Genomic DNA, 25495 nt, shown 5'->3' with positions numbered 1-25495 from the left:
GTGGGCGTGGGTTTCGCCGAGACGATATCAATCTGTTTTGTTCAACACTATATACCTTAGTTTTTCTCTGAAGTGTCCTAATAAGTAATTTCGGTGTCGAAAATCATCTGCCTATGCGATTATGGTCTTAGAAAAAAGATGCAAAGGCTTGCAAAAATTACAAATAAAAATTTCTACCTCTATTTGTTTAGTTTCGTGGGTGAGTGGCAACTTGTTTCCTGTTCGGACGATCGCACTGCTGCTCTGTGGGATGTCAGACAACTAAGTGATCATCAAGGGAGTCGTCCCTTGCACAGGTTCCAACATGGACACAGGGGATGGCTGAAGAATGTCGAGTACCTGCCTAACTCTCAGACACTTATTACGGCTGGATTTGACAATATGATCAAAGCGTGGCCTATGCCTGAACTGAAATACGAAACACAGTTAGTCATTTTATGATAGAAATATTTTTTTTTTCGGAGAAATAAGGATTCATGGCTCATACTTACTAGAGAAAATGTCGTGTAATGGGAAACTAGCCTTTCTCCGTAAACAACTTCTCTTACAAGTTTGTAGGACAGTGAAGTTGCTTGTTTATTGAATCTTAACATCTTCCAGGCTCCTTCAAACTTAGCTGTGAGATAATACGGTTGCATCTGGGCCCTAAGATTTGGGGTTCGAGTCCCGGCCACTCAAGTTTCGGAAAAAAAACTTTTTTTACTGACTTAGTTGTTTCCGTCTCATTTTCTGTTCGCTAGTTAGCTATGCTAAGCCTTCCTTGTATCGTAAGTGATGCGATGCTCCGCTTCGCCTCTGTGCTCTGTTATGATTCACTAATTTTCGAAGGCTCTTCTACCTTTTCCTCTCACTGTAGTTTTTAAATGGATGAACGTTTCATTCCCGTTGTCTTATTGTTACAACAATTTGAACATGACTTAATAAAGTGAATTTGAATATATTTGGACTTCATGCATGAATATGCAAAATAAAACAGCTGAGCATAATACATAATATGTACATAATACAGATGATTTTTCATGTTGAGGGGAACGAGTCGACTCAAAAAGTCATTATGCTTCAGTTCAAAAAGCTGAACTATTAACGTTTTATCAAGAATCACTCAAGAGAAAACGAATTGGTGCATGTTTGAGTTTTGCCATTTTTGAATGGTTTTGCCATCATGTTTTTCTGTCGTTACACCTCGAAATATTTGAGCAACAATTCTTTTCTTCAGAAATGGCGACTCGTCTGCAAGTGATGAAAGAAGAATGAGTGAACTTGTGTTGCGAGTAGAGCCTCTTTGTCGTATGACCATCACTCCTAAGCCATCGCCAATGTCGCCTATTTTCCACCAACATAGACAGAACTCAAATGAACTGAAGATGATACTTACTACTGTCAATGGTCATGTGATCATAGTGCACAACTTAAATGTGGAGACTTTGAAAAAAGAAGGCGTGAACATTTTGTTGAAGCATATAACAGCAAATTCTGAATCAAATGGTTTGTGAACAAGATTTTTTCGATAATTTACATTTTGTGTTTTTAAAATTACTAAATTTCAGATGGTATTAACATTCTATCAAAAAATTTGAAAGAAGCACACCGAGCATAAATATTCCATCGTTTCCTGAAAAATTGGAACAATCTGAGAAAGGCGGAACAATTTAGTTTCAGGTGAGGGAGTTGTATAAGAGCTGAAATGATTTTTCGGCTCTTTCTTTTTCCCTTCTTATTTGTGACTTTTTGGTTGTTGTAAAACGTTTGTTCTATCGTCCGATTGCTACGAAATGCAGTTTTGTGTACTGATTGCCCTGATTTGATTTAATTTGGACCCACTCAAAACCATGCAAAACACCTGGTTACAGTGTAAAATTTAAGCTTGTGTAAGTAGGGAAGGTTCAGCTGATTTCTCATTTTCTTGTTCAGATTCGTCAAATGGACCTATAATTGTAAAGCGACGAAATATGCCGCCTAATAGCAGAATTGACTGTTCCAATCGAGCCGGAAGCATCATTGAAGACTGTGAAAGTTTCCACGAGAAGCAAGAGAATCAGATCGAGGTGCTATCTCCTTCTTCCATTCTGCCGCCAACTGACCAAAAGGAGTCTAACTCGACTGAAACTTCAAGTAACGTGTTTGACGAACGCGATGATGACCAGTTTTATTGTAGTTCCACTATCAGTTAAACAGATCAATTTAATGAACCGATAGTAACTAAAAGGGAGTTCATGAAGCAAAAATTTGCTAAATCTTCAAACTGTTAGGTTTAGAAAAAATTATATTTGACTAGATTAGGTCAAAAAGTGTTGATTCGTGGAAAAAGTTGAACATGGAACTGACAGTACAATCTAGTTAGAAAAAATAAATTAAGCTTTGAATGAGACGTAATAAACTGGTCATCATTTGATGAAGGGAAAAGAAAGATTGTTTTGGACTCCTTGAGTGGGCTGTGTGATTGGTCAGTGAACAGTGTAGCCTGTCACCCAGAGTCCTTGTGTTGTGCCGTGCGGATGAGCAGTCATGTTCAGTCCCAACCAGAGGTTGTTTTTTTTTGTGTTTCATAATGAAAAGAGTTTTCACTGGTTTAGGTCGTGCGGCTTTTTCACGTAAACTGAGATAGGGACCAGTTTTAAGTTTATGTAAATGCCATCAATTGTTTTCTTTCTGTCTAGAGACCTGCTCCTTTGACCTTGTGATTTCTAACGTCTGTTCCGATCTGAAATACAACAGCGCAGTAAGATTTCGATTTAATGCTTTACAGTTGGACTAAGAAATTACAACTTATTTATTATCTTTTCATACTACGACCATTCGACTTTAACATGGCGCAGCCAGCAGAGAAAAAAGGAGGGGGGAAAAATCCATTGAACATTGTAGCCTTTTGGGAAGTACGAACACCAGAACCTCCAGTCTATTGGGAAGAGTGGATAGTCAAGTTTCACTGGGGGATGATCGCAAAGTACGATATTGATCCCGATGACTTCTATTTTGCGGACACTCTAAATGCGGCGGCCGTCGGTGCGTTGCCTGAAGAAGTAAATGGGAAAAACCGTCTCGATTCAGAAAAGAAGTTAAAGTCTAATCTATATCTATGTATCGGAGACGAGGCGCAAAGAATATTCAAAGCTCGGAAACCGACGGTTAACATCAAAACTGCACGGTACCCACGGGTTCTAGATGAAATGCAAAACGTGTTTCAAAGAGAGAGGAATGTAACACATGAACGGGGTCTTTTCTACGGAAGGAAACAGCGTGAGAACGAAACGTTCGAAAAGTTCCATGCGGAACTAAGCGCCCTAGCAGGTAGATGTGATTTTGCAAATGCGGCCGAAAACGTTCGTGACATTTTCATTATGAACATGCGGGAGTCTGATTGCCAACGAGAGTTATCACGATCAACAAAATTACCTGAAGAAGTCTACAGGATCGCATTGTCATACGAACGCGGGGAACGCGCATACAAATCGTATACGGGACGACCAGCTTCAACAGCTCCGGCTATCACAATAAAACAAGAACCGGTGAGTAACATAAGGAGGGGACAAGGATTTTTTCGAAGTCGCGGACGCGGGGGACGTGGAGGATACACCCAAGGACCGAGTAGTAGTGGAGGAAGCGGAAATAATCGTAGGTGTTACAATTGCGACGCACCAAATTTTACCCTGGAGCATATTGCGAGCTGTCCTGCAAGAGGAGCAACATGTAATTCATGCCGAAAATTAGGTCACTTTGAACGAACATGCCGAGGAGTTAGAAGAGGTACTAACCATTGGAGGGGACGAGGACGAGTCGGACTGGTTAGGGAGGAGAGTGAGCATCAACAAAGTACACAAAACGTAACTGACTTGAACGAAGATCCAGTGTCGTGGGTCAATCAGCAGGGGTGCGGGGAAAACGAATCCATGACGTCGGGATCGGACGATTACATGGTAATGTCAATACACAGGAAGAGGAACGAATCCGAACTAAAGCTCCCTGGGGCCCGCGTGCAAGTTGAAGTAGCAGGGAAGAAAATGTGGTTGTGGATCGATAGTGGATCCCCAGTGACCATTTTTAGCATTAACGACCTAAAAGCAACGTTGGGTAAGGCAAATATCCAACTAAAACCGTCACAAGACGAATTCCTGGATTATAACAACAATCGAATAAACATACTGGGGAAGATAACAGTGATGATGTCATTAAACGGCTGGGCGGCACCAGCACAAGTGTCGGTTATATCCGGGAACCATCAGTCCATCCTGGGGCGGGATCTTATGGGCACCCTGGGTCTCGAGTTAGTTCAACGGAAGAAAGTGATGGGAATCACAGGGGAAGGGATCAGTCAAGAGGAGGAGAAATATGACGAATTGCATACATACTTCTGTAAGTTGTACCCAAATTTGTTTACTAGGATAGGGAAAATCCGGAATGCAAAAGTAAGAGCCGAATTTTTTGACAATTTGAGACCCATACAGCAAAAAGGACGCAGGGTGCCGATTAGTCTGCAAGATAAGGTGGATAAAGAAATCCATCGGCTAATACATGAAGGGCATATCGTAAAATTACAAGAATGCTCAGATAAGTATTTCGTCTCTCCCATCGTAATTACAGTAAAAAAAGATGGAAGTATAAAAATAGCATTGGAGTCAAGAGAGTTAAACAAGCAGGTACATAAAAATAAGTACCAAATGCCAAATATTGACGAATTAATAGACGGAGTAAGCCAGATAATTGCGGAGAAAAAAGCGGGGAATGTATATTTTACAACATTGGATTTCACATATGCGTATGGACAAGTCGCTTTAGAACAAAAAACGAGCGAACAATGCAATTTCTCGCTTGTTGGGGGGAAATCCACAGGAACGTATCATTTTAAAAACGGATTTTACGGGTTGACATCAATGCCGGCGGAATTCCAAAAAGTAATTGATAATTTGCTTAAAGAGTTCCCTCAAGCTAACGCGTTCATCGATGATATCTTAATTTCTTCGAAAGGAACGAAGATCGAACACATCGCATTGGTCGAAAAGATATTGAAAAAGCTGGATATTTCTAATGTTGCTTTAAAGTTGCAGAAATGCGAATTTGCGAAAACAGAGTGCGAGTGGCTCGGATTTAGAATTGGGGAAAGTGGTATTACACCCTTAGTAAAGAAAACACAAGCAATTGAAGACCTGAAAACCCCCAAATCACGAAAACAGTTGAAATCACTGATGGGTTCACTTCACAGTTTACACAAATTTTTACCCAAACTCGCAGAATTAAGTGCACCGCTAAGGCCACTACTAAGCCAAAACAACGATTTTGTTTGGACTAATGTTTGCGAAAATGCATTCCAACATTTAAAATCGCTAGTGAAAAACATTGTCGAGTTACGACATTTCGACATTCACCGGGAGACTAGAATTATTTGTGACGCTAGTCACGATGGTTTGGGGGCCGTATTAGAACAGTATGGGGCCTCAGGGTGGCATCCCATTTCGTTTGCATCGCGTTACCTAAACCCTGCGGAGAAAAAATACTCCACGAACGAATTAGAATTACTTGCGGTAGTGTGGGCTACGGAGTATTTTCGAAATTACATATATGGCCGTTATTTCACAGTTATTTCGGACCATAAGGCTCTGCTAACGTTATTGAATTCATCTCCGAAAGGAAATAAAACGTTTTTCAGCCGACTAACGCGTTGGTACGATCGTTTAGTGCCGTACGATTTTAAAGTTGAACACAGACAGGGGTCAAAAATGGGAATGGCAGATTACTTGTCCCGATTTCCATCTGCAGCAGCACCCGAGACCAGTCGTTACGATGAAAGCTTTGTAGTAGCGAAAATAAAAATGATAAATGAAGCACTAAATCCTAAGGCTCAAATGAAGCCTAGGGGTCAAAACGTGAAATATCTAAAGCCAATACCGGCGGTAGAGGGCGATCAGTCATGCCTTGACATAACGACATTTGTAGCATCCAATGAGAATTCAAGAACAAGTGATTATGCAAATACTCACAGTGAGAGTACACGCTCACTAGAGGGCGTGTTTTCATGCAACCGACGGTTGACCAATCAGATTGAAGAGATTTGCATACCGGCGGAAATATGCAAATATCAAAGAAGAAAATTCAGACATCGTTCTCGCTACGCAATTTCAAGTCGCAAATTACAAGATATGAATAACATGAATAGTAAAATCTCAGTAAATTCACCTGACAAACAAGATCAAATTACTTCTGCTATTGTAAATACCTCGACAAACTCTGGAGACGTTAATCTTAACCTTGTACTTAATCGTTTAAATCAGCCCCCCAGTCTCAGTTCTGTCAGTTCGGACTCGGATATTGAGTTAATACCGCCCGAAATTATCGATAGAAAACAAGTTAATTCGAAGAAAACCAACACAATTATCTCATTCCCTCATCAATTCCCAGGGTTATCCTACCCATTAGTCCAGAACGATAAATGGGTGTACTCCATAATACCGTCGGACAGTAAAGTTGTCCGAAAATTGGAACACCCGGAAATCTTGAGTCTAAAGTTAGTCGAGGCTAATCTGGAGAAGGACCCCATCATGAAGACCATACGTGACGCGATCAAAGACAGAAACCCAAGAGCCCGAGAAATCATCACTAAACTAGGACCATATTACGCTCAACACTACAATGACTTCGCGGTACGGGACAACTGTTTGTGGATGGACGGCCGATTAGCTATACCCAAGGACATGTCTTCCGCAGTTCTCAACAGACTACACTTTCAACACCATGGTCGGGATAAAATGTTCGCGGCCGCAAAGGATGTGTGGATCCCGTTGATGCATCGAAATATTGCCGCAACGGCAAAGTACTGCAAATGCTGCGTAGAAGCAGGTAAAAATCTAAAACCAGATATCCCAAAAAGTGATATTGGGGTAACTTATGTACCTAAAGAACCTAACGATTTGGTTCAATTAGATTTCTGGGGCCCAGTCAATTATGTAAAGGGTAGAAAGAAATATGTACTCGTAGCAGTGGATACTTTTTCGCACTGGCCGTCAGCATATATATGCTCAAGTAATAAATCTAAAAATGTCCTAAAGTTCCTAAGGAAGTACATCAACACTCACGGACACCCAAGGAAGTTGCATATGGATCAGGCAACGGGGTTTTTCTCGAATGAAATTCAGAGTTTCTGTAACTATGAAGGCATTGAACTAATAAAATCTCCGGTTAAGGACCATCGCGCAACGGGAATGGTCGAAAGAACAATTGGGTCGATAAAAAATTACGTGCTCACCTATCTTCAGGAAAATAAAAGTTACAAATTTGGGGAAATGATATCTCGAGCGCTCAGCGCTTTACGTTTTGTGCCACATTCTAAGACTAAATTAACACCCTTTGAAGCATATCATGGAAGAGAAGCAAATACGGCGTTTCGAAACTTAACAAAGACACCATCTTTGAAAAATCTAAATTGGAATAAGGTTGTTAATCAGAAGCTATCTTGTTTAGACAAGGCAAGCAATCTCCCTGAGGTGGAGCTGACCCTGGACTGGGAAAAGAGAAGCGACCTAGTATACGCACCTGAGCAAAGAAAAACCCCAAGGATTTTGGATGATAATGAGATAACTGACAGGGATCCCAAGGCTACTGAGATGGCTGATAAAGTTTCAAAACAATCAGGAGGAAAGAAACGGCCCAAGGCTAGCTCAACAACAGTCTACCAGAAAACGGGGAAAACAGACCCCAAGGATCCAAGAAGGTATAAACGTTTACCATTGAAAATCGATAAGTTAACTGACCATACTGTGAAAATGGAAAAAGGGGCGTTATTAAGACGAAGTGGTGTTTCTTTTAGAACAGCGGCTGAGGAAAGCCAAATCAAGGATTTCTACGAAGCGTGCACCCCGGGTCCGAGCAAGTACCGGAAATACACCCCGAGTTTACGTGATATCGAAAAGAGCACCCCGGGTCCAAGTGAATCCGCAAGAAGCATACCGGGTCCAAGTGTACCGACGAAACTCAAACGGAAAGCGGAAAAGGATCAACTTGCAATGGGACAGGCGAAAAAGGCGGCAAACCCAAGGATTGTAGAATATAGCGAGGACGAGAGTGAAGAGAATGACATGAGCGATTGGACAGTCGAGGAGGACGATGCGGACAAAACGGCGGCGAGTAAAAACGTAATCGAACCGTCGGATACAGTTGAACCGTCGGATACAGTGGCCACGCGAACGCCAAAGACCGTCGAAGGAGGTCGGAAGAAAAACGCAGAGGGGACAAGAAAATCAACGCGACAGCGACGTGGCGTTGATAAGATGGGGGGTGTTATGATTCATCGTATCCAAAACAAGTAACATAACGCAGACCGAAAAGAAAAGAAAACCTAAACGAGAGGTTTGGCAGGTGGGCCTAAAAACTCTAGTTAAACTGTTTGCCGAAAAACTCAAAGAAAACTGACATTGATCTGTAACATGAATTGGAAAGGATAACATTACAAGTTGATAAATTTTATACAAGTTAAAATTTATTTGTGGTTGCCCGAATGAGATAGGGACCAGTTTTAAGTTTATGTAAATGCCATCAATTGTTTTCTTTCTGTCTAGAGACCTGCTCCTTTGACCTTGTGATTTCTAACGTCTGTTCCGATCTGAAATACAACAGCGCAGTAAGATTTCGATTTAATGCTTTACAGTTGGACTAAGAAAATACAACTTATTTATTATCTTTTCATACTACGACCATTCGACTTTAACAAAACTATCTTTTCGCGCTGAGATTTAAGAAACAATGTTTTTTCTTTGATATAGGTCATTTTTTTCAAAGTAATTAGTTTTGTCTAAAAGATAAATCATAAACTTTTTTGAAATTAAAATAGCTTTATGGTAATACAAATTGGTTCTTTATTGTTTTGAAAATTTAAGGTAACATAATTTTCTTTGAAACTCAGTTTGGAATTTTTTCAAAAGAAATCAAGTCCGTCAGATTTTTGGTTTACTTGTGCTATTGACATTTTTCCAGTCTGTTGGTTATGTTTTTTTTGCAGTTCTAGTTGTGCGTGTCCCATGAAAAGTTTGTTCACATATTTACACATGCGCGCGTAGGTTATCTTACTCGCAAAGAAAAAATCTCATTCGTTAGAACTATAGTGTTGGCAATTAAGTAGCATTTGTTGTATCTGCTTTATTGGTGGCTAGTGTTCGAAATGTGTAAATACCCTTTTGTTTATTTCACTTTTTACCTTTTTAGGAGCTTTTTTTGCTGTTTTCACTATAGTGTTTGCAAAGTGCAGCTTCGCTTCTCTGTAAGGGGTTCCATTTAGGGCAAAGTATCAAACAGTAACAACAAGAAACAATAGGTCAAATACTACTTTTGTTCTTTTAGGGAAATTCCATTTAATTAAAAGCGTGTTTGGCGATTGTTCGACAACTTGTACACTGTAGGATGCCAGTAAAAAAATTGTGGAAAAGTTCTATCATTCGAACCATATGCGGAATATGGAAAATGATCCGTGTATTTTCAAGTAATTTTGAATGACATAGAAACCTGATCGACATAATTTCAATAAAAATGATCTATTTACCTCATTTGTGAGTTGTAATTTTTTTAAGTTACTTTCTGTGTAAATGAGGTGTCTAAATATGTTATGTTATAGTTCTGCCGATCAAGCTTCAATGTCAATCAAATTGACTTGAAAATGCACGATTTTTTTTTTCATTATTCGATGCGGGTTCCAAAAGGTTCTTAAAGTTATTGAATGATCGCGGCCTTTTCATGAGTGGAATAGAAGGTGCAGCAGAGTTTTTTTCAGCTGCAGTAATTTTTTTGGCGCGAGCTCTCCCTCGATTTTTTAAATATTTTTTGCGTCAAAGTCGTTTTGAGAAAAACTTTAAGGTTGGTCGGACAGAGAAGGATGTCATTAATTAGTACCAAAGAGGAGAGACCCTTAGGAAAAATATGGCTACTGATATTAAAAAGGAGTAGCCCGCGCCGCCGCAGCCTTCTCGGCTGATTTTTAGAATTCATCATCGTGCATATTTTTTCTTTCCTTTGTTCACGAACGCACTCGGCGGCGTGCCAATGCTTTTTAGAGTTCTTCAACTCGTGAATAAGAAACAGACCAAAAAATTGTTTATAGGCAAATTTTTGTGGCTTTTAGCCAAGAAATTGAGTTTTTCGACGCGCGCTTCTTCGTAAGATACACTATAATTGCGCCAAACGTGCCCTAAGGCGGTTGTTTTATCGGATCTCCTCAACTATCCCTTTTTGCAAATTATTCGATACTAGATTCGCGAGGTAGTAGTTTGAATCCCGTATAATTTTTTTTTTCAAAGCTATTTTTTTCACCTAATTTTGTATATCCTTTACCCTTGTGATAAGCAAGGGTATTGCAAATGGGTACCAGACTTTTTTCGCGTGAACAGCTTTGTCCACAGATTTCAGCATGCAGTACATGCATGCAGTGGGTGCGTATATTGTTACTCCCACTGTGCATCCCTATTAGTGTTTCTCCATCAAATTCGCAGTTCAATTTTTTTAATGATATTTCTTTGGTATTTTCTGAGTTTTCGGCTTGCCGTTTTCGATTTACTTTTTGTGTCGGCTTAATTTTCGCTTTTTGTTTCCGGTTTTTACCATCCGGCTTAGCTTCCGGTTCCTACCATCCAACTAAATCGCTCTTTTGAATTTAAGTTTTTTTTTCTCATTTTTGTCGTTTTAAGTGATCTGATTTACCTTTGACGTTCGTTTGTAATTTTTTACACCTTGACATCGTATATATATATATATATATATATATATATATATATATATATATATTTTTTTTTTTTTTTTTTTTTTTTTCGCTTAAAAACTTTTTTCTGTCCGATTGAAATCGGCCTAGTTTTTGTCAGCTTAGTGCCTTTATTTCTTTCAATAGAATCATATTTTTAATGCTCACTTCTGGATCGCACAAATTGCTAAAAATCTTAATAGAAAATAGAAATTATAGTTCAAATTTTTCCTGACAACAATTTTTTTCGGCTTTTTTGTTTTTTTTTCCGGCTTGTTGAGTTTAGGCCTATATTATCCGCATAGTGGCCTCGTATTGCGTCTTCCGATGAGCGAAAAAAGTTTGTTGTGCGTGTTTGTGTTTTGAGTGCGAGGGGGGCTGAATAACTTCTTATTAGTCTTAAACTTTTTTGGCTCTTTTCCAGTTTCCCAGCCCCCTCGTAAAAATAAAAAATTTCAAAAATTGTTCACACGGCATTTTGCATGTTGAAAATGCTGTACAAATTTGTTCACTTGTTCACACTCACACGTTTTAACACAGTTTATAACATGAAAAGTCATTTTAAATAGACTTTCACATATTGAATTTCAGAAAATATCAAAGGGGGGGAACTGGAAAAGAGCCATTTTTTTGAATTTTTTCTGCTTTTTTATTTTCCTTTTTTGTGCTTAATAGGTTTCGGGGTATATTATATCGGTTTACTTGTCTCATATTGTTTCATTTGACAAGCAAATAAAGTTTTTTGATTGTTTTGAGGGCGAGGGGGGAATTATTAATTTTTCATGTCTAGTCTTGTTTATTTTTTCCGACTTTTAAAAGGTTTCTGCCAAGGATTTTTCGGCTTTGTTACCAATTATGTTCCGATGCTAATTTATTATTCTTTTGTCTCGGCATGTTTGTTATGATAGATCTAGAAAAAAGTAGCTTCATTTATGATAGATCTAATTTATTCGACATTTCCGATTATTTGATTTTTCTTGTGCGTTGTATCGCGAGTGGTGCGAAGTCCAGCTTCACCTCTGTGTCCAATTTTTGTTTGTGTTTGCAAAATGCAAATTGCCTGGTGTTAAGTGGTCCTACTGTGCTCAACTATTGGGCTATAATTTTTTATAATGTGCCAGAGGTGAGGTCCAGTGGTAGGGGTTGTAGTGGGGAAAGAGCCTATTTTGTTTGGGTGGGAAGATGATGACCAGATGAGCCCCAGTGGTAAAGTTTTTTCGCCAACGTGTTTGTCAGATAGAGCATGACTGTCCTGTTTTGTCCTTCACGGATGTGTTGCGCTATGTTATTCAATGTGCACGTGCTTGGTTTTGGTCTTGTCTTTCAGATTTGAATTGTGAATTGACTGTGATGGAATTTAAGACACAATAAACTGTTTATTCTTGAGATTGTATGTTCGTTACGACACGAGAGAGTAGCTGAGAAGATCTTTCTACGATTACCGGAGTGGACTGAGTTAGTGAAATAACTTCTTGCTGCAACCATTTTCACGGCATCAGAATCCGATTGCCGAAGAACATCGAAGAAAATATATTAATTGGGATATCATCACTTCAGAGCTACTCTTCGACCTGCGTCTATTCTATCTTATCACATTGCATGTAGTGGTTGTGTAGTACTTTCATGGGCGAAAATCATCCTCCGGAACATTAGCATCATTCTTCTGATTGCATAGGGTAGGTAGATGGTTCTAAAAAGTTTTAGCGACTCCTTTCATTTCACTTTAGCAATAAACAAAAATATTTTATATATTATGATTTTTGTTCACCTACTCAAACTGATATCTTTTATGTTCATTCCCCCCCCCCCCCCCCCCCCCGGCTGCATTTTCAAATTTTCATTTTGTATTAGTTTTATATTTCTTACATTTTATTATGGCGGAATGCGTGATGTTACGATGTAAGATAGGAAGAAAAAAAGTCTTCACAATAGAAGTTTGTTCACCATGCAAAATTTCATCACATTATGACAACGTAAAATTAGTTTTCAAAACTGGATTTTAAAGGAGGGGGAGTGGAAAAGAGCCAATGTTACTAATGTAACATGACTCTTTTTTAGTCGTTTTTCGGATTTTTGCAGAAATATGATTTTCTGAATATTATTAGAAATGATTTCTGCTGAAATAAACTATGTTAAAGCGTGTCAGTGGGATTAATTTGCAAGAAATTGTTATTGGCGTGCGAAGAATTCAACGACAAATTATTATGATTTTATTGGAGGGTGGAAAACTGGATTCCCGGCTCATTTTCAACTGGATTCCCGGCTCATCTCCAACCACTAGTTACATCATCAATTTTATAGGCTCTTTTCCAGTCGCCCTTTGATTTTTTCTGAAAATCAATATATGAAAGTCAAACTAAGATGACTTTTCATGTTATAAACTGCATTAACACGTGTCAGCGTGAACTGGTGGACATTCTTATACAACACGTTATCACTTCTTTTTGAACAGTTTTGTTTTGTAGTTTTAGGAGGTGGTGGGAAACCGGAAAAGAGCCAATTGATGTTCATTTCGAGGTATGGGGGGGGGGGGGGAGGGTGGTGGTGGTTTGAAAGGAAAAAAGACTGATTACCTTTTGGCTCACTCATTCAAATGTAGGGGCTTGTCACAATATCACAAAAAGTGCCTAAAAACGTCTTTTTTGCCAGTTTTTTTTTAAATTGACATGCGGTGCAGAATTTTTGGTCTAATAGGGTTTTTATCAAGATTTGAAAAGCTTAGAAAAACATTTTGGTAGACAAAAATTAAAGGCCTGAATGAAGCGTTTCTAAATATTTCTGATATTATTAACGGCAGTAAAACATGGCAGCTTGAACTATGTGAAAAGATTTGTACAACCTTTATTAGATGGAAATTGCTGTATGAGAAATGTATTTGGCCATTCTCCAGTTTCCCCACCCCTCGTAAAATCCCAATTTAAAAACTGTTCATACGGTAATTTATACATAAGAAACATTTGTTTATTTGGGTCACTAGTTCATGCTGACATGTAGTACATTTTAAAATATCAAAAGTCTTCCGTGAATCGAATTCCGGAAAAAATCAAGAGTGGACTGGAAAAGGGCCAAATTTTCGAACAAATTTATATGGTAATTTTATGAGAGTAATTGAAAACCAGAAATGAGCCATGACTTTTCTCCAGTTTCCCACCCCCTCGTAAAATACTTTCGGGATTTTCCACCGCTCTCCTCAAAAACATAGAAACATCAATTACACGGTTTTGTTTTGGATTTAGCGAAGTTGTATTTGAAGATAAATTATTGGAAATTGGGTAATTAACCCTTTTCTTTTTGATAAAGTAGGCCTTTGAATTTTTTTATGAAAACGTTTTTTGTCAGCTCAACTGGTGTGTTCTAATGTTTTCGGCTTTGTTACCGCTTCGAAATTTATGTTCTGATCATAATTTAACATCAAATTTTTGACACGTTATCACGAACCTTCTTTTTTTCTAACCTAACTCGCAAATAAAAGTGTTCACTTATTTGGAAATTTCACAGTAGCATTGGAAATTGCGTAGCATCTGTTTTCTGCTTTATTGGTGGCTAGTGTTTAATCTTCTATCTTCTGGTGGCTATTAAGCTTCCGTGGCTGAGTGGTTAGTGTGTGTGGCTCTTAATCTGAAGATCGCATGTTCGAATCTCTGACGTAGCCGAATTTCTGCATATTTGAGGCTTATTCATACTTTTTCATATTTTACTTTATAAAGGTGCTTTTTGTCGGGTTTTCGCTAATGTTTTCGAAGCGAAGCTTTGCCTCTGTGTTTAAATTTGCGGGAGCAAGTGTCTTGTAATCGGTATTAAGTCTTTTTTTATCCGTACACAAGTTTTCTTACAAATCTTTTAAAAATTGAAATTGCTTTATTAGTGAACCTTAAGAGCTTCCAGACTCCTTCCCGCTTGGTCCAGAGGGACTCTTCCTAAGATCTGAGTGTCGAGTCCCGGCCGGACTTTTTTTGAGTAGGTATGAAAATGAAAACTTATTTCTGGGAAAAGTTGGTTTGTCTGCTTATGTTTTGTCGGCTTAGTCAACTTTTAATGTAACTTGAAGGGCAAAAGAAGTGCATCATACAAAGTAAGACATTTTTGAATGAACTTTAGTATATGTGCATTTTTGAGTTCAATTGAAGCTCATGTGCTATAAGGTGCGAAGGTGAATTTCCCTCTATAATTAAGAAAGTGAAAATTATTACTGACTTCTCGTTTAAAATATGGACTTCATTTTTTCTGAGTTTGCAGCAGATTAAGTTGATATATTTTCTAATCACCATTCGAAACTAAAATTGTTCAAACATTTTTTGGCTTTTTTCTACAATTTTCTAGGCATGTGTCGGATATGTTATACTGCATAATTGTCCAATTATATCTGCAGAAGTCTAAACGCGTTTTTAACGGACCAAAATTGCAAAGAAAAATAACCAGGATATGTTTAAAGTGCCATACCCGTCGATAGTTTTATGAAGTACTAGTCCTAGCTGATGCTCATTTTATCAGGGGAAAATATCTCGTTCTCGGTAAAATTTTTGTAATGTGAAAACCCTTTTCTTAACTTAAACTTCTCTATCCAAACAGTCACAATTTTTACACTTTTCTCGCAAAATAGCTGAATAAGGTGCGGTTCTTAACCTCTCAGTGCAGCAAATGATTTAGTAATAAAATTGATTTTAGCGTTTCTCAATCCTAAAAAATTTGTATATTTTAACTTGGTTTTTATGGTTTAAATATAATATAATTGAGCTAACCAAGTTTTGTTTCAAGGCAATACAAACTGAAATAGACAGAAAAACTGTTTTTTTTCTATTTAGGTGAAGAAAGATACGAAAGCAACTGTTCTCTAACAGTTCTGTTCGACTATGTTGGGCGTGGTTGGAGGTGGCGGTGGGGGTGTGACTGGGCGACGATGGCTGGGTAGTGAAGACATAGTGTGTGAACAAAGTGGATCTTCAGTCCGATTCGGTGTAGTCACACAGGCAAGCGCAGTTAGATGAATGGACTTTTTAAACAACAGCTGCTCAGATAAAACTCAGTCGTTTTTCCGACATTCTTTTCAAGAAGCGACTGTTCCTCTGCGTGTTCCAGATCAATTTCAGCACATAAAACATGCTAAGGTTTTATTTAAATAACCTTGAAATTTAAAAAGAAAAATAGAAATATCCAAAACTGTCAAACTTCATGCTCATTTTTTAAATAGAAGAAAGCATGATAGGAAAATTTTATATATCCTTTTCTTAATAACAGATTGCGGTTTTTTGAGTTTTTGCATTCAATCAAGATATTCAATTAAGTTTTACGTTTGCATCTAGCAAACTTTATGAAGCGTGACTACATCATTTTTTTTTCAGTTCATCAACTTGTTTAACAAAATCACTTGAATCATTTTATAGCTTGATTTGTAATAAATTCAAATTCCTCAGCTTCGCCGGCACACTTAGCCTTGAGGTAACGACCACACCTGGGGATGGCGATGGCCATATGGTTGAATTCGGCCAGAGCCTTTATAAAAGTGGAATTTTCTTGCCTTTTTTAGATTTTTAGCCTAGACTCAGTTGCCTAATTGCGGAGTTTTCATTTTCTGTAAGCAATTTCATTGTAACTGAAAGTTTTTTCTCAACTTAAGTCGCTAATAAAAGTGCTACTTTTTGTGGCACTTTTGAATCGGTAGTCTGCGGTAGCAGTATATTGTCATATGTGCTTTATCATTTGATAAGTAAAAACTTAACACAGATGGTGCATTTTTAATTCATTAAATGAACCGAAAAAAGTTTTTTGTATTAAACAGCAGTACAATGATAAAAAGCGCGATTTCAGAAATTTTCGAGCTCAGTGTATTTAGCAATTTTTTGAAATGCATAATTTATACATAATTTGGCTTTATGCTTAGGCTGAGTGGTTAGATTGCTAGGTCGCAGAATGGAATCCGACACGTAGCCGAGTTTTTGCTAATACGTGGCCCATTTCTACTTTTTTAATTTCACTTGAAAGAGCTGCTTTTGGTCGTGTTCTCGCAAATGTTTGACAAGCGCAGCTTTGCCTCTGTGTTGTTACTTTCCCTTTTTTTTGCTCGAAAGCTTTATTCGGCCTCTATTGTTATGTTATATCGGTTAAGTGGCCAAATTCGTGTTCCGACCATTTGAAAATTGTGAAGGAACTTTGAATGCCGGTGTTTTTTTTTCTTTTTTTTTCCGCTTAAACTCAGGTATCACAAATAATCATCGGTATCAAAGCCCTTTCAGTCGTAGTTTGAACGGCTTTTAACAAATTTGAAAAAACTTTCTCAGTGTCGCGAAAAAAAACGAATTTCGAGCTAATAAGTTTTGCAGGCTTGCAATAGCTTTTTTATGCTTAATTTAAGCTGTGCAAATTTAGTGTTATCGAGTAAATTTAATTTTTGAATTTTTCAAGCGCCATTTTGGGAGTCAAAAATTCAAAAAACTTCTGCAAAAAAATATTTATTTCTATTGTGTCATTTTTCTACAGAAATTTTTTTCTAATTGAACTGTTTGAATATGACTGTCGAATATAACTAATTTTTATTTTTCGGTCAGAGTTTACCATCACACCACACAGAAAAAAACGACACTAATTTGAAGAAATTTTTTTTTGTATGTTTTAAGACTATGGTTGGAGCATCCTGTGCTCTTTGCAAAATAACCGGCTATCCTTGTTTTGTCTGTGTTTTACAAAGGGATCAAAGTTTTTACAAGTGTCTTGTAACCGGGGACTAAAAATTTTCCCGTTAACAATTTTACAGGTAATACAGTAAGCAACAGAGTAAGAAATTGTGAAGTTGCTTAATTAGTGAACCTTAGCAACTTCGAGGATCCTTCCGACTTGGCCTAGAGCTAATGCGGTTACCTTTGTACCATAAGGTCGGGTTCGAGTCCCGGCCTGACCTCATTTTTTCAGAATGTGTATGAAATGGTTTTTTTTCCGAAAAAATTTGAATTATCGGACTTTCATTTGTCTGTTTACCTTTTCTTGGCTTAGTTGCCAAATCGGTGAATTTACTGGTGCTGTCACCAATTATCATCTTGGAAGCAAGTGTTTTTGATTTAATCCTCAAATCTGTAAAATTAATAGGCTTGACTTTGTATTTTTCTTATTTAATTTTTTTTCGCTGAAAAGTTTTATTCGGCCTAGATGGTTTCGACTCATGTTTTATCAGCTGAGTTACTTTGGGTCGCCTTTAGGGTAGAGATGGATTGATTTTTTAAAAAATTTTCAGCTAGTTTGGGTTGCAAGATTTAAAAAAACTACTGTTCGAAATTGTTTTGTGATTATAATTTCTAATGTCATTTTTCAAATTTCGGATCAATGGGCGTCTCCCTACTTGAGTTCTATTGCAAGTGATGCGAATCTCTGCTTCGCTTCTGTGTAGATTAACATTACTTTATAGCTCAACGTTTTTATGACAACATTTTTGTTTTCGACTGAACAGGTTTTACCCAATTCTGGTCTTTTTGCCACTTGGTAATCGTTTCTACATAATGTTCAAACGCTGGCGATTGTTTTAAACTGTTTTCCTCAAACTGAACATTATTCAAGACAAGCACTTGGAAATTTTGTTGTTTTGATTTTTTTTCAACATTTTTCAAAAAGAAATTTCGACCTGGTTTCTTTTGCTTCCTTTTCTGTCTGCTAGCTTGCTTTGCTGATTGAAATGATGTGAGCAGTTTTTTAACTGTTTTTTTTAAAGAAGGTGCGTAACTTGTTAACAATCAGCTGATCTTAAGTTAATCAAAATGCTCATCTATGTTCCAGGCATTTGACGAAGAAACTTCATCTTCAGAAGATGAAGAAGACAGCGACGAAGAAGTGGAAGCTGAAGAAGACGATGGTGAAGACAATGGCGACGGTGGGGATGGGAAAAATAATGAGAGCAAAATGAAAAGAAAGGAATCGAAAGAGAAAGAGAAAGAAAAGGACAGGGTCGTAGTAGTAGTAATTATTGCGTTATTATGTATTTCTGACATTGCGTGTTTAATTTTTCCTGTGTCAAGTTTCTAACCCATCGCTTAAGTTTCAACGAAGTTTTTGAAATCCAAACAATTGAATCAGTTTAGGATAGATATTTTGGATCAATTGAGTAATCTCTCCCCCCCTCTCGCGCGTGGGGGGGGGATAGCTCAATAGGTACTTGAGACATGTTTATAACCGCTTCAAAATAGTTTGAATGATATGAAATCATAAATCAGTTTCTTCAACGATAGTGGAACGCCAAAATTTACAATATCAAAGCTCAAAAATTGCATTCAGAGTGAAAAAAGAATCAATAAAACTAAGGTGACTTGGGTCGCATAAAGCCCTTTTTTGTCCTAAATGGAAAAAAAGCAATTTTAATGTGCCGCGGAGAGCAGTCTTTGATATTCAGATATAAGACTAGAGCAGCAACCCTGGTAAGTCGCTTTGTTCGATGAGGCCATGGTCGCGCAAATAAAAATTTCCAAAAAAAAATTCTTTTTTTTTTTAAATTTTTCCTCGAAACTCATATAAAATAAACTCTCAATTGGGAGATTGCTCAATTGATCCGATATTTTGAGTCAACATTGTTAGTTCATTTTTTACTTGGAGGGGAATTGTAATTCAACCTATTTAATTGAAACGCCTTGAGTCTTTAATTAATTGATGAATTCAGAAGACGTTTTTTTGGATGGCTTAGAAATATCAGTTTTCTCAATCACATTAAATCCATTCGGTAATTCTGAAAGTTGGGATCACAGTTTTTTTGCAAAAAGAATTTGTAAAAAGTTCAAGAAAAAGTTTTGATTTTGCAAACAAATATATCTTTAATTGGAGCGTTTACTTGCGCTGCATTTTCTGACCAGTGACCCGTGCACAAGAAAAGTGAGTGGGGAGGTTTTTTGAGTAGTTTCGTCGATTTTTAGGTCAGACATTTCGAATGTTTTGATCTTTGCGAAGTTTTTGAACAAAAAAAAACGTTTCTTTTTTCGGCGAACGCTCTTCGGACCGATAACTGAGATATTAACGTTGTGGTTCGCTTACCTCTAATCGAAGTGTTGTGTGATTGTTATAGGGTAGAAGAAGGCTATGCGAGAGTGGCATGGTTCAACACTCCCTTCTTGGCCGGGGGAGACACCCACCACAGACACAACGGTCGAGCGGGAGGAGGGGGCAGCAAGAAGGCCAAAGAAGAACAAGTGGTACCTGAGAACAAGGTGATCTTGAAAATTGAGTTTTTTTTTGTTTTTGTTATGGCTAAATGTAATTCATTCACTTCATAGGGATCAGACGAGTTTTAAGTGTAAAAAACAAGTGGCTTTCACTGATATAGGTTTTAATGATTTTTGTTTGTTTTTAAGGAAGAGTCGATAAACGTAGTGGAGGCTCTTGTATAGGTCGTGATGATTTTTTTTTTGCATGAAAAAAGTGTTCACGCTCAAATTTGATTTTTTCGCGGTTTGACTTTTTTTTAAAGTTCAGTTCATTTACTTTGTTAAAAGGAAAGCAAACTCCTTTATCGAACAGCAAAAGTGTAAAGTGTAGATCGACTTCTAGTTTCGAAATTGGATTTTATTTTATAGATGCCCCAGCGGAATAAGAAATTTACCTTTAGATTCAGTTTTCTCAAATTGGGTTATTTTTTTACATAAAAGCGCCCATCATTAATTGCGAGACGTGTGAGGATACGTTACAATAATCAATCTTTGCATAAGCTCAAATTAGTCGGTTAATTGTATTTTTTTTACTGCAGTTGCACCTGGTTGACCGGGCGCTAATGCCGGGCGATGCTGTGCGAAGAGTTGCCACTATACCTTCAGAATCATCATTGTCATCATCAAATGGCAAAGGGGAGGGGGAGAGTGGAGTGAGAAGTCATCAGGTTCCAGCGCATAGTACCCAAACGCAGAGAGGATTTGTGAAGGCAGTTAGCATCGAGTTTGATGTGGCGCTGTTGGCTAATAGGTAGGGATGTGAAATTCAGGGAAATAATTAATATAGTTCCAATTCAGTGCAATTATAATTCTAACATCAATTCAGTTCTGAAATTCAGAAGAGAAAGGAATTAACCCCACAAAAATGATTTTTTTTAGAATTGCATATTTTTTCTTAGTAATGAAAGCATCATGATATTCATGAGGGATAAAATTTGTTGAGAATTCGCTACGATAGTTCCAGCAAAGGATAAAGTTTTCTTGGATCAAGTTTTGCATCGGCAGATGATGATAAATGCTTTAATCCGATTGGAAGAAATTTATCGAAATTTCCCAGTTCATTTGAATTAAATTTAATGATCTAAATGATGCTTGTTGAGTTAAATGTGGTTTGATTTTGTAGAAGTAAATTATCTTTCTTTCTTTCTAAAATGAAATAGATGCATTGTTATTCCTAAAATATAAGATATCCTTAATTGCAGGCAGCTGAGACTGTACGCCGTGCCCTCGTGTCGCTTCACAGCACCTGTGAGGTTCACAGAAGGTGCATTTTGTGTGTACGATTATCATCTGGGAGAAATTGAAGCTGTCCACAATATTGTCAGGTCAGTTCAAATTTTATATCGATGGTCGGAGGAAATTTTTGATGACGCTAACTTTTTCGGTTATTTTTAGTAGTCCTCTTAGTTTTTATTCCGATTTTTTTGCAAAGTTCAGAGGGCGGAACTTTTTGCAGTCGGAACATCTGGTCGGAACTTCTGTGATCGGAACTTTTTGTGCTGCTTGCTCAGCAACGAGCTGTTCTTGTTTATATTTTGTTTTGATATTAATTATAAAGCTCTTTACACTAGCAAGCCTGCAAAAATTAGTGTATTAGTATGAACCTTCTTTTTTCTAACCTAATTCGCAAATAAAACTTTTCAATTGTTTGGTGGCACTTTTGCTATTATCACGGTCTAGCATGGAAATTTCTTAGCATCAGTTCTCTGCTTTATGCGTGGTTAGTGTTTTTGATTTATTAAGCGTCCTTGGCTGAGTGGTTAGTGCGTGAGTCTCTTAATCTTTAGGTCGCAGATCGAATCGGTGATGTAGATTTTTACTAATTCGAGGCGTACTTCTTCTTTTTGCACTTAATAAAGCTTCTTTTTGTCGTGTTTCCGCTAGTGTTTGCGAAGCGCAGCTTCGCCTCTGTATAAGTTTCCATTGAATAAATGGCGCTTGAGTGATTTTTTTCAACCTTATTTATAAGCTCAGCGCAAGCACAATGAAGCTTTGTACTGGGCGAAGTCTATGAGCCTGGATACGAGAACGGCTCAGGCGAAAAAAACTATAATCATTTCCCTAGCATGTTACTAACAGCAACAATAGTAAAAAAAAAGAATGGGTCTTTTCTGTTTTACACTGCCCAAAAATGCTTGTTTTCGTTTTTCGAAAAATTGATCATAATACTCGAATCTGATGGTTGAAAATGTATCTAGATTTTTGTGTAAGAAGAGCTAAATAAACAAATTGATAATTTCGGGCCGTCTAGCATAAAAGACCCAAAATTTTTTTGTTGGACATAGGTTCGAATTGCGGACTGGTTTCGTCTATGATGTGAAAGAGAGCATCTTGCGTAGACTTAGTGTAGACGTACACGACCGAGTGAGCCGAGACAGTTACTTCCACCGCTCTTTCTTCTACCCCTCCCAACAGTTACTGTTGACAAACACACCTGAACTGATTAGCCACTCGACGTGTGTGTTGGCATCTATGAATTACAATCACAACTCAGAGAATCCAAACAGCAGAAATAAAAAGAGGCAAAAGGTGAGTTATATTACTAAAGAAATTAAAGGTGAGAAATAAAAAGCGGCAAAAAAAGTTCAAATTATTGGAAGTTTTTCCACATTTGATTGGCTCTTATTACCCTTGAGAGTGCAATCGGATACTAGATTTTTCCCGGAAATAAATTTGTTCACATGACTCATTGGGCAGCACAGAAAAGCCGAAGTACAACCGTGTCAAAAAAAAAGAAAGTTGTTCAACTGTGTCGAAAAAGATTTGTTAAGCTGTCGCAATCACCTACGAGTAATTCAATTCAAAGGGCTATTTTAATTGATGGCGCTTGTTAAACAAACAAATGTTCCCCAGCGCGGCGTCATATTTTTTCTGAACAATTGATGAACTCAGCAAGTTTTCTACTTTTCTTGAATTCGCTCCTAAACAAAACCGTATTCGCGCTAAATTGTCAACAATTTGAACAACTCAAAATTTTCACTCATCTACTGTGCCAAACAGAACTCAAAATTTTCATGGATTCATTCATCTACTGTGCCTTTCTGTTGCAACAGACATATTTTGAGCATGTTAGCATTTAAAATATCCGGCCGAAACACAATTTGCTTTTTATGTTGTTGTAATTTTACCAACTCGATTTCTTAAAATTTCAGGAAAAATCTTTAAATTTGTTCAGGCACAATTTTACTTTTTCGCGGTTTGACTTTTGATCTCTTTCTAAGTTCAGTTCATTTCACTTTTTGAAAGGAAGGCAAGCACCACTATCAAACAGTGAAAAACATTACCAATTTCTAATTTTAAAAATGGTATTCATTTGTCAGATTTCTCAGCGAAACAAAAATTTTACCTATTGATCCAGTTTTCTCAATTTGGGTTACTTTTATCAAAAAAACTGTTAATCATGAGTTGTAAGGCCATATAGTTCTAGGCACAAAAATGGCCTTGGGTAGCAAAAAAATGAGCTTCGCTAAGCAAAATACTAACGCAGTCTAGAATGTAGGAAAATAGTACAAACGTACTATATATACTTAAACAGGCCTGATAGTCTTTTCTAGATTCTCTGCGAATCGCACAAACCTCAATCTTCTTATTGTTCCGACCAATTGAAAAATGGGGAGGAACTTTTTATTCGGAGGTGTTTCATGTTTTTTGTTTTCCACGCAAAATCAGGTACCACAAATAATCATTGGACTGTGCTGAGTGATATATCATATTAAAGCCCTTTCAGTCGTGATTCGAACCACATTGATTTTTTTCATTTTTTCGTCTTAATTCGAGCGAAGAAAGCAAGCTAGCAGGCTGTCAACAGCTGAAATGCCTAATTTAAGATCTTAAAACTTAATTTTGAGCAAGTAAAACTAGTTTTATGGAGTTTTTAGTTTCTTTTTGAGAATCAAAAATTACGAATATTTTCTGCAAAAATTTTTGAAAAAAAAAATTTCTACTCATTTTTTACGAAAGTATTATACTAACAAACGGCAGAAAAAACCACTAATTTGAAAAAAAAAATTCAAACCGTAGTTTTCTAAAGACCATGGTCGGAAAATTCTGTGCTACTTGCACAGTAACCGGCTATCCTTGTTATTATTGTTTTTGCCTGCTCTCTTCTCTTGAAGTTAGTGTATATTGGAGACGATTTTAGAAAAATCCAAGACGATTTTAGAGAAATTGGGAATGTTCGGCCAAAAATGGATTTCTTAAAATGTTACTAAAATCAGGTTCTCTTACTTAACGAAATGTTACTAAAGGCAACACAGAGGCAGCTTCGCCTCTTTGTTGGCCATTCGAATTACCAAACGAGGAGCCAATACGAAGGTACCCGCCATTAATGGTTATTAGTTGAATAGTTTCAAGTTTTTCCTCTGTCGAGCTTGCGAGCATATATCAGTTATTTTAAAACTAAGCATCGTATCCAGCTATAGCCACTTTAATAAGCGTATTCTTTGCTGCCTGATGTTTAAGAAAAAGTATGCGGGAAACTTGTAGAAACCAAAGCGTCATGGCAAATTTTTGAGGCAAGTGATTTTTGAACGGTAATTTTGAGTTCGAATCCCCTAGTTTTTGTGTCTTTTATTGTTAAGTTGATTTTTTTAAAAGCATATATCAGCATTTTTTGTCTGTTTTGGAGCTCCTTATTACCGCTTTCACTTGTTTTTGCGAAGTACCGTTTCGCCTCTGTGTAATTTGTGAAAGTCCTTTCAGGCTAAAGTGCTGGACGTGATGTGCAGCAGTGTGAAAGTGGGCTGGATCGTGCGCTGCTATGGGGAACAGCCGCACCAGCAGTACCTCAGTCCAGAAGTGAGAGACGACACTCCCCCGGAGACACTGTACAGATCACAGCTGAAGAAACTGCTGCTTATGGACCACTTCTTGTCTCTAAATTACTCATTGGGAGATAATGTGATGCTGACAGTTAGTGAAAAAGACTTAAAAGAGATGAAAAATATAGGTGAGTTCTAAAATTTGTTAAAAATGAATCAAGATAAAAAAGTGTAGATGTGAGCAAAAATTTGTCTAAAATGAAACTTTTGAAGTGTGTTCGATGAAAAAGCAGAGTAAAAATTTGTCAAAAAAAGTTTTGAAATGTGTTGGATGTAAGAAATGGTCAGATTATGTGATAAAAAATGCTATCAAAGTGTATCACACAAAACTTTTTTCTTGAGTTTTAAAAGATAATTCTGTAAAGTTAATCGGGGACAACGACATCTAAAAATGAAATATTGAAAATATCACTTTTGTTAATTGGTTATTATTTTAGTATTGAAATAATGTATTGTACTTTTTTTTCAGGTAAAAAGTTCCACTGTGGCGCTGACGTCAAAGACCACATAATTGACATGGAGACTAGAAGACTAAGTCGAAACAAGCACAACACAAACAGCAGCAGCAACAAGACACTTGCAAATGGCTCTAGTAGCAGTAATCAAATCAGTGCGAAGAAGAAGAGTCAGTCTAAAAAGGCTGGTGGAAGGGTGTACCACAATGCAGTGATTGAACCAGATAGTAGACACAACATAACACAAAAGATGCCGCCCAAGATAGCTCTCAATGTCAGTTGGCGAAGTTTACTCGGACATATTGGGTGCAAAATTTTGACCAAATTAAGCTCTGGTTTTTA

The 25495-nt window shown here is 37.3% G+C and overlaps 2 protein-coding genes across 2 annotated transcripts in view; both read left to right on the top strand.

Annotated features, from left to right (window-relative positions):
* Window positions 1-191: 191 nt before the first annotated feature.
* LOC134848453 (DDB1- and CUL4-associated factor 10-like) overlaps window positions 192-25495 on the top strand; it is a gene marked incomplete at its 5' end in the record, with an annotated part of 67995 nt that continues 42691 nt past the window's right edge. Inside the window, 4 exon segments of the mRNA XM_063865918.1 lie at window positions 192-425; window positions 1217-1485; window positions 1912-2112; window positions 2398-2525. Coding sequence (XP_063721988.1) covers window positions 192-425; window positions 1217-1485; window positions 1912-2112; window positions 2398-2525 — 832 coding nt within the window.
* Window positions 11878-25495, top strand: part of LOC134848452 (uncharacterized) — a 51608-nt gene continuing 37990 nt past the window's right edge. Inside the window, exons 1-9 of the mRNA XM_063865917.1 lie at window positions 11878-12384; window positions 15511-15675; window positions 18467-18636; window positions 19743-19881; window positions 20418-20629; window positions 21081-21203; window positions 22164-22407; window positions 24580-24826; window positions 25168-25427. Of these exons, the coding sequence (XP_063721987.1) occupies window positions 15559-15675; window positions 18467-18636; window positions 19743-19881; window positions 20418-20629; window positions 21081-21203; window positions 22164-22407; window positions 24580-24826; window positions 25168-25427 (1512 nt within the window). The 5' untranslated portion in view covers window positions 11878-12384; window positions 15511-15558. The remainder of the gene's footprint in view (window positions 12385-15510; window positions 15676-18466; window positions 18637-19742; window positions 19882-20417; window positions 20630-21080; window positions 21204-22163; window positions 22408-24579; window positions 24827-25167; window positions 25428-25495) is intronic.

This window comes from Symsagittifera roscoffensis, chromosome 6 (genome assembly GCF_963678635.1).
Source record: "Symsagittifera roscoffensis chromosome 6, txSymRosc1.1, whole genome shotgun sequence".
NCBI classification, from domain to species: domain Eukaryota; kingdom Metazoa; phylum Xenacoelomorpha; order Acoela; family Convolutidae; genus Symsagittifera; species Symsagittifera roscoffensis.
This window is presented reverse-complemented; position numbering and strand designations above follow the sequence as displayed.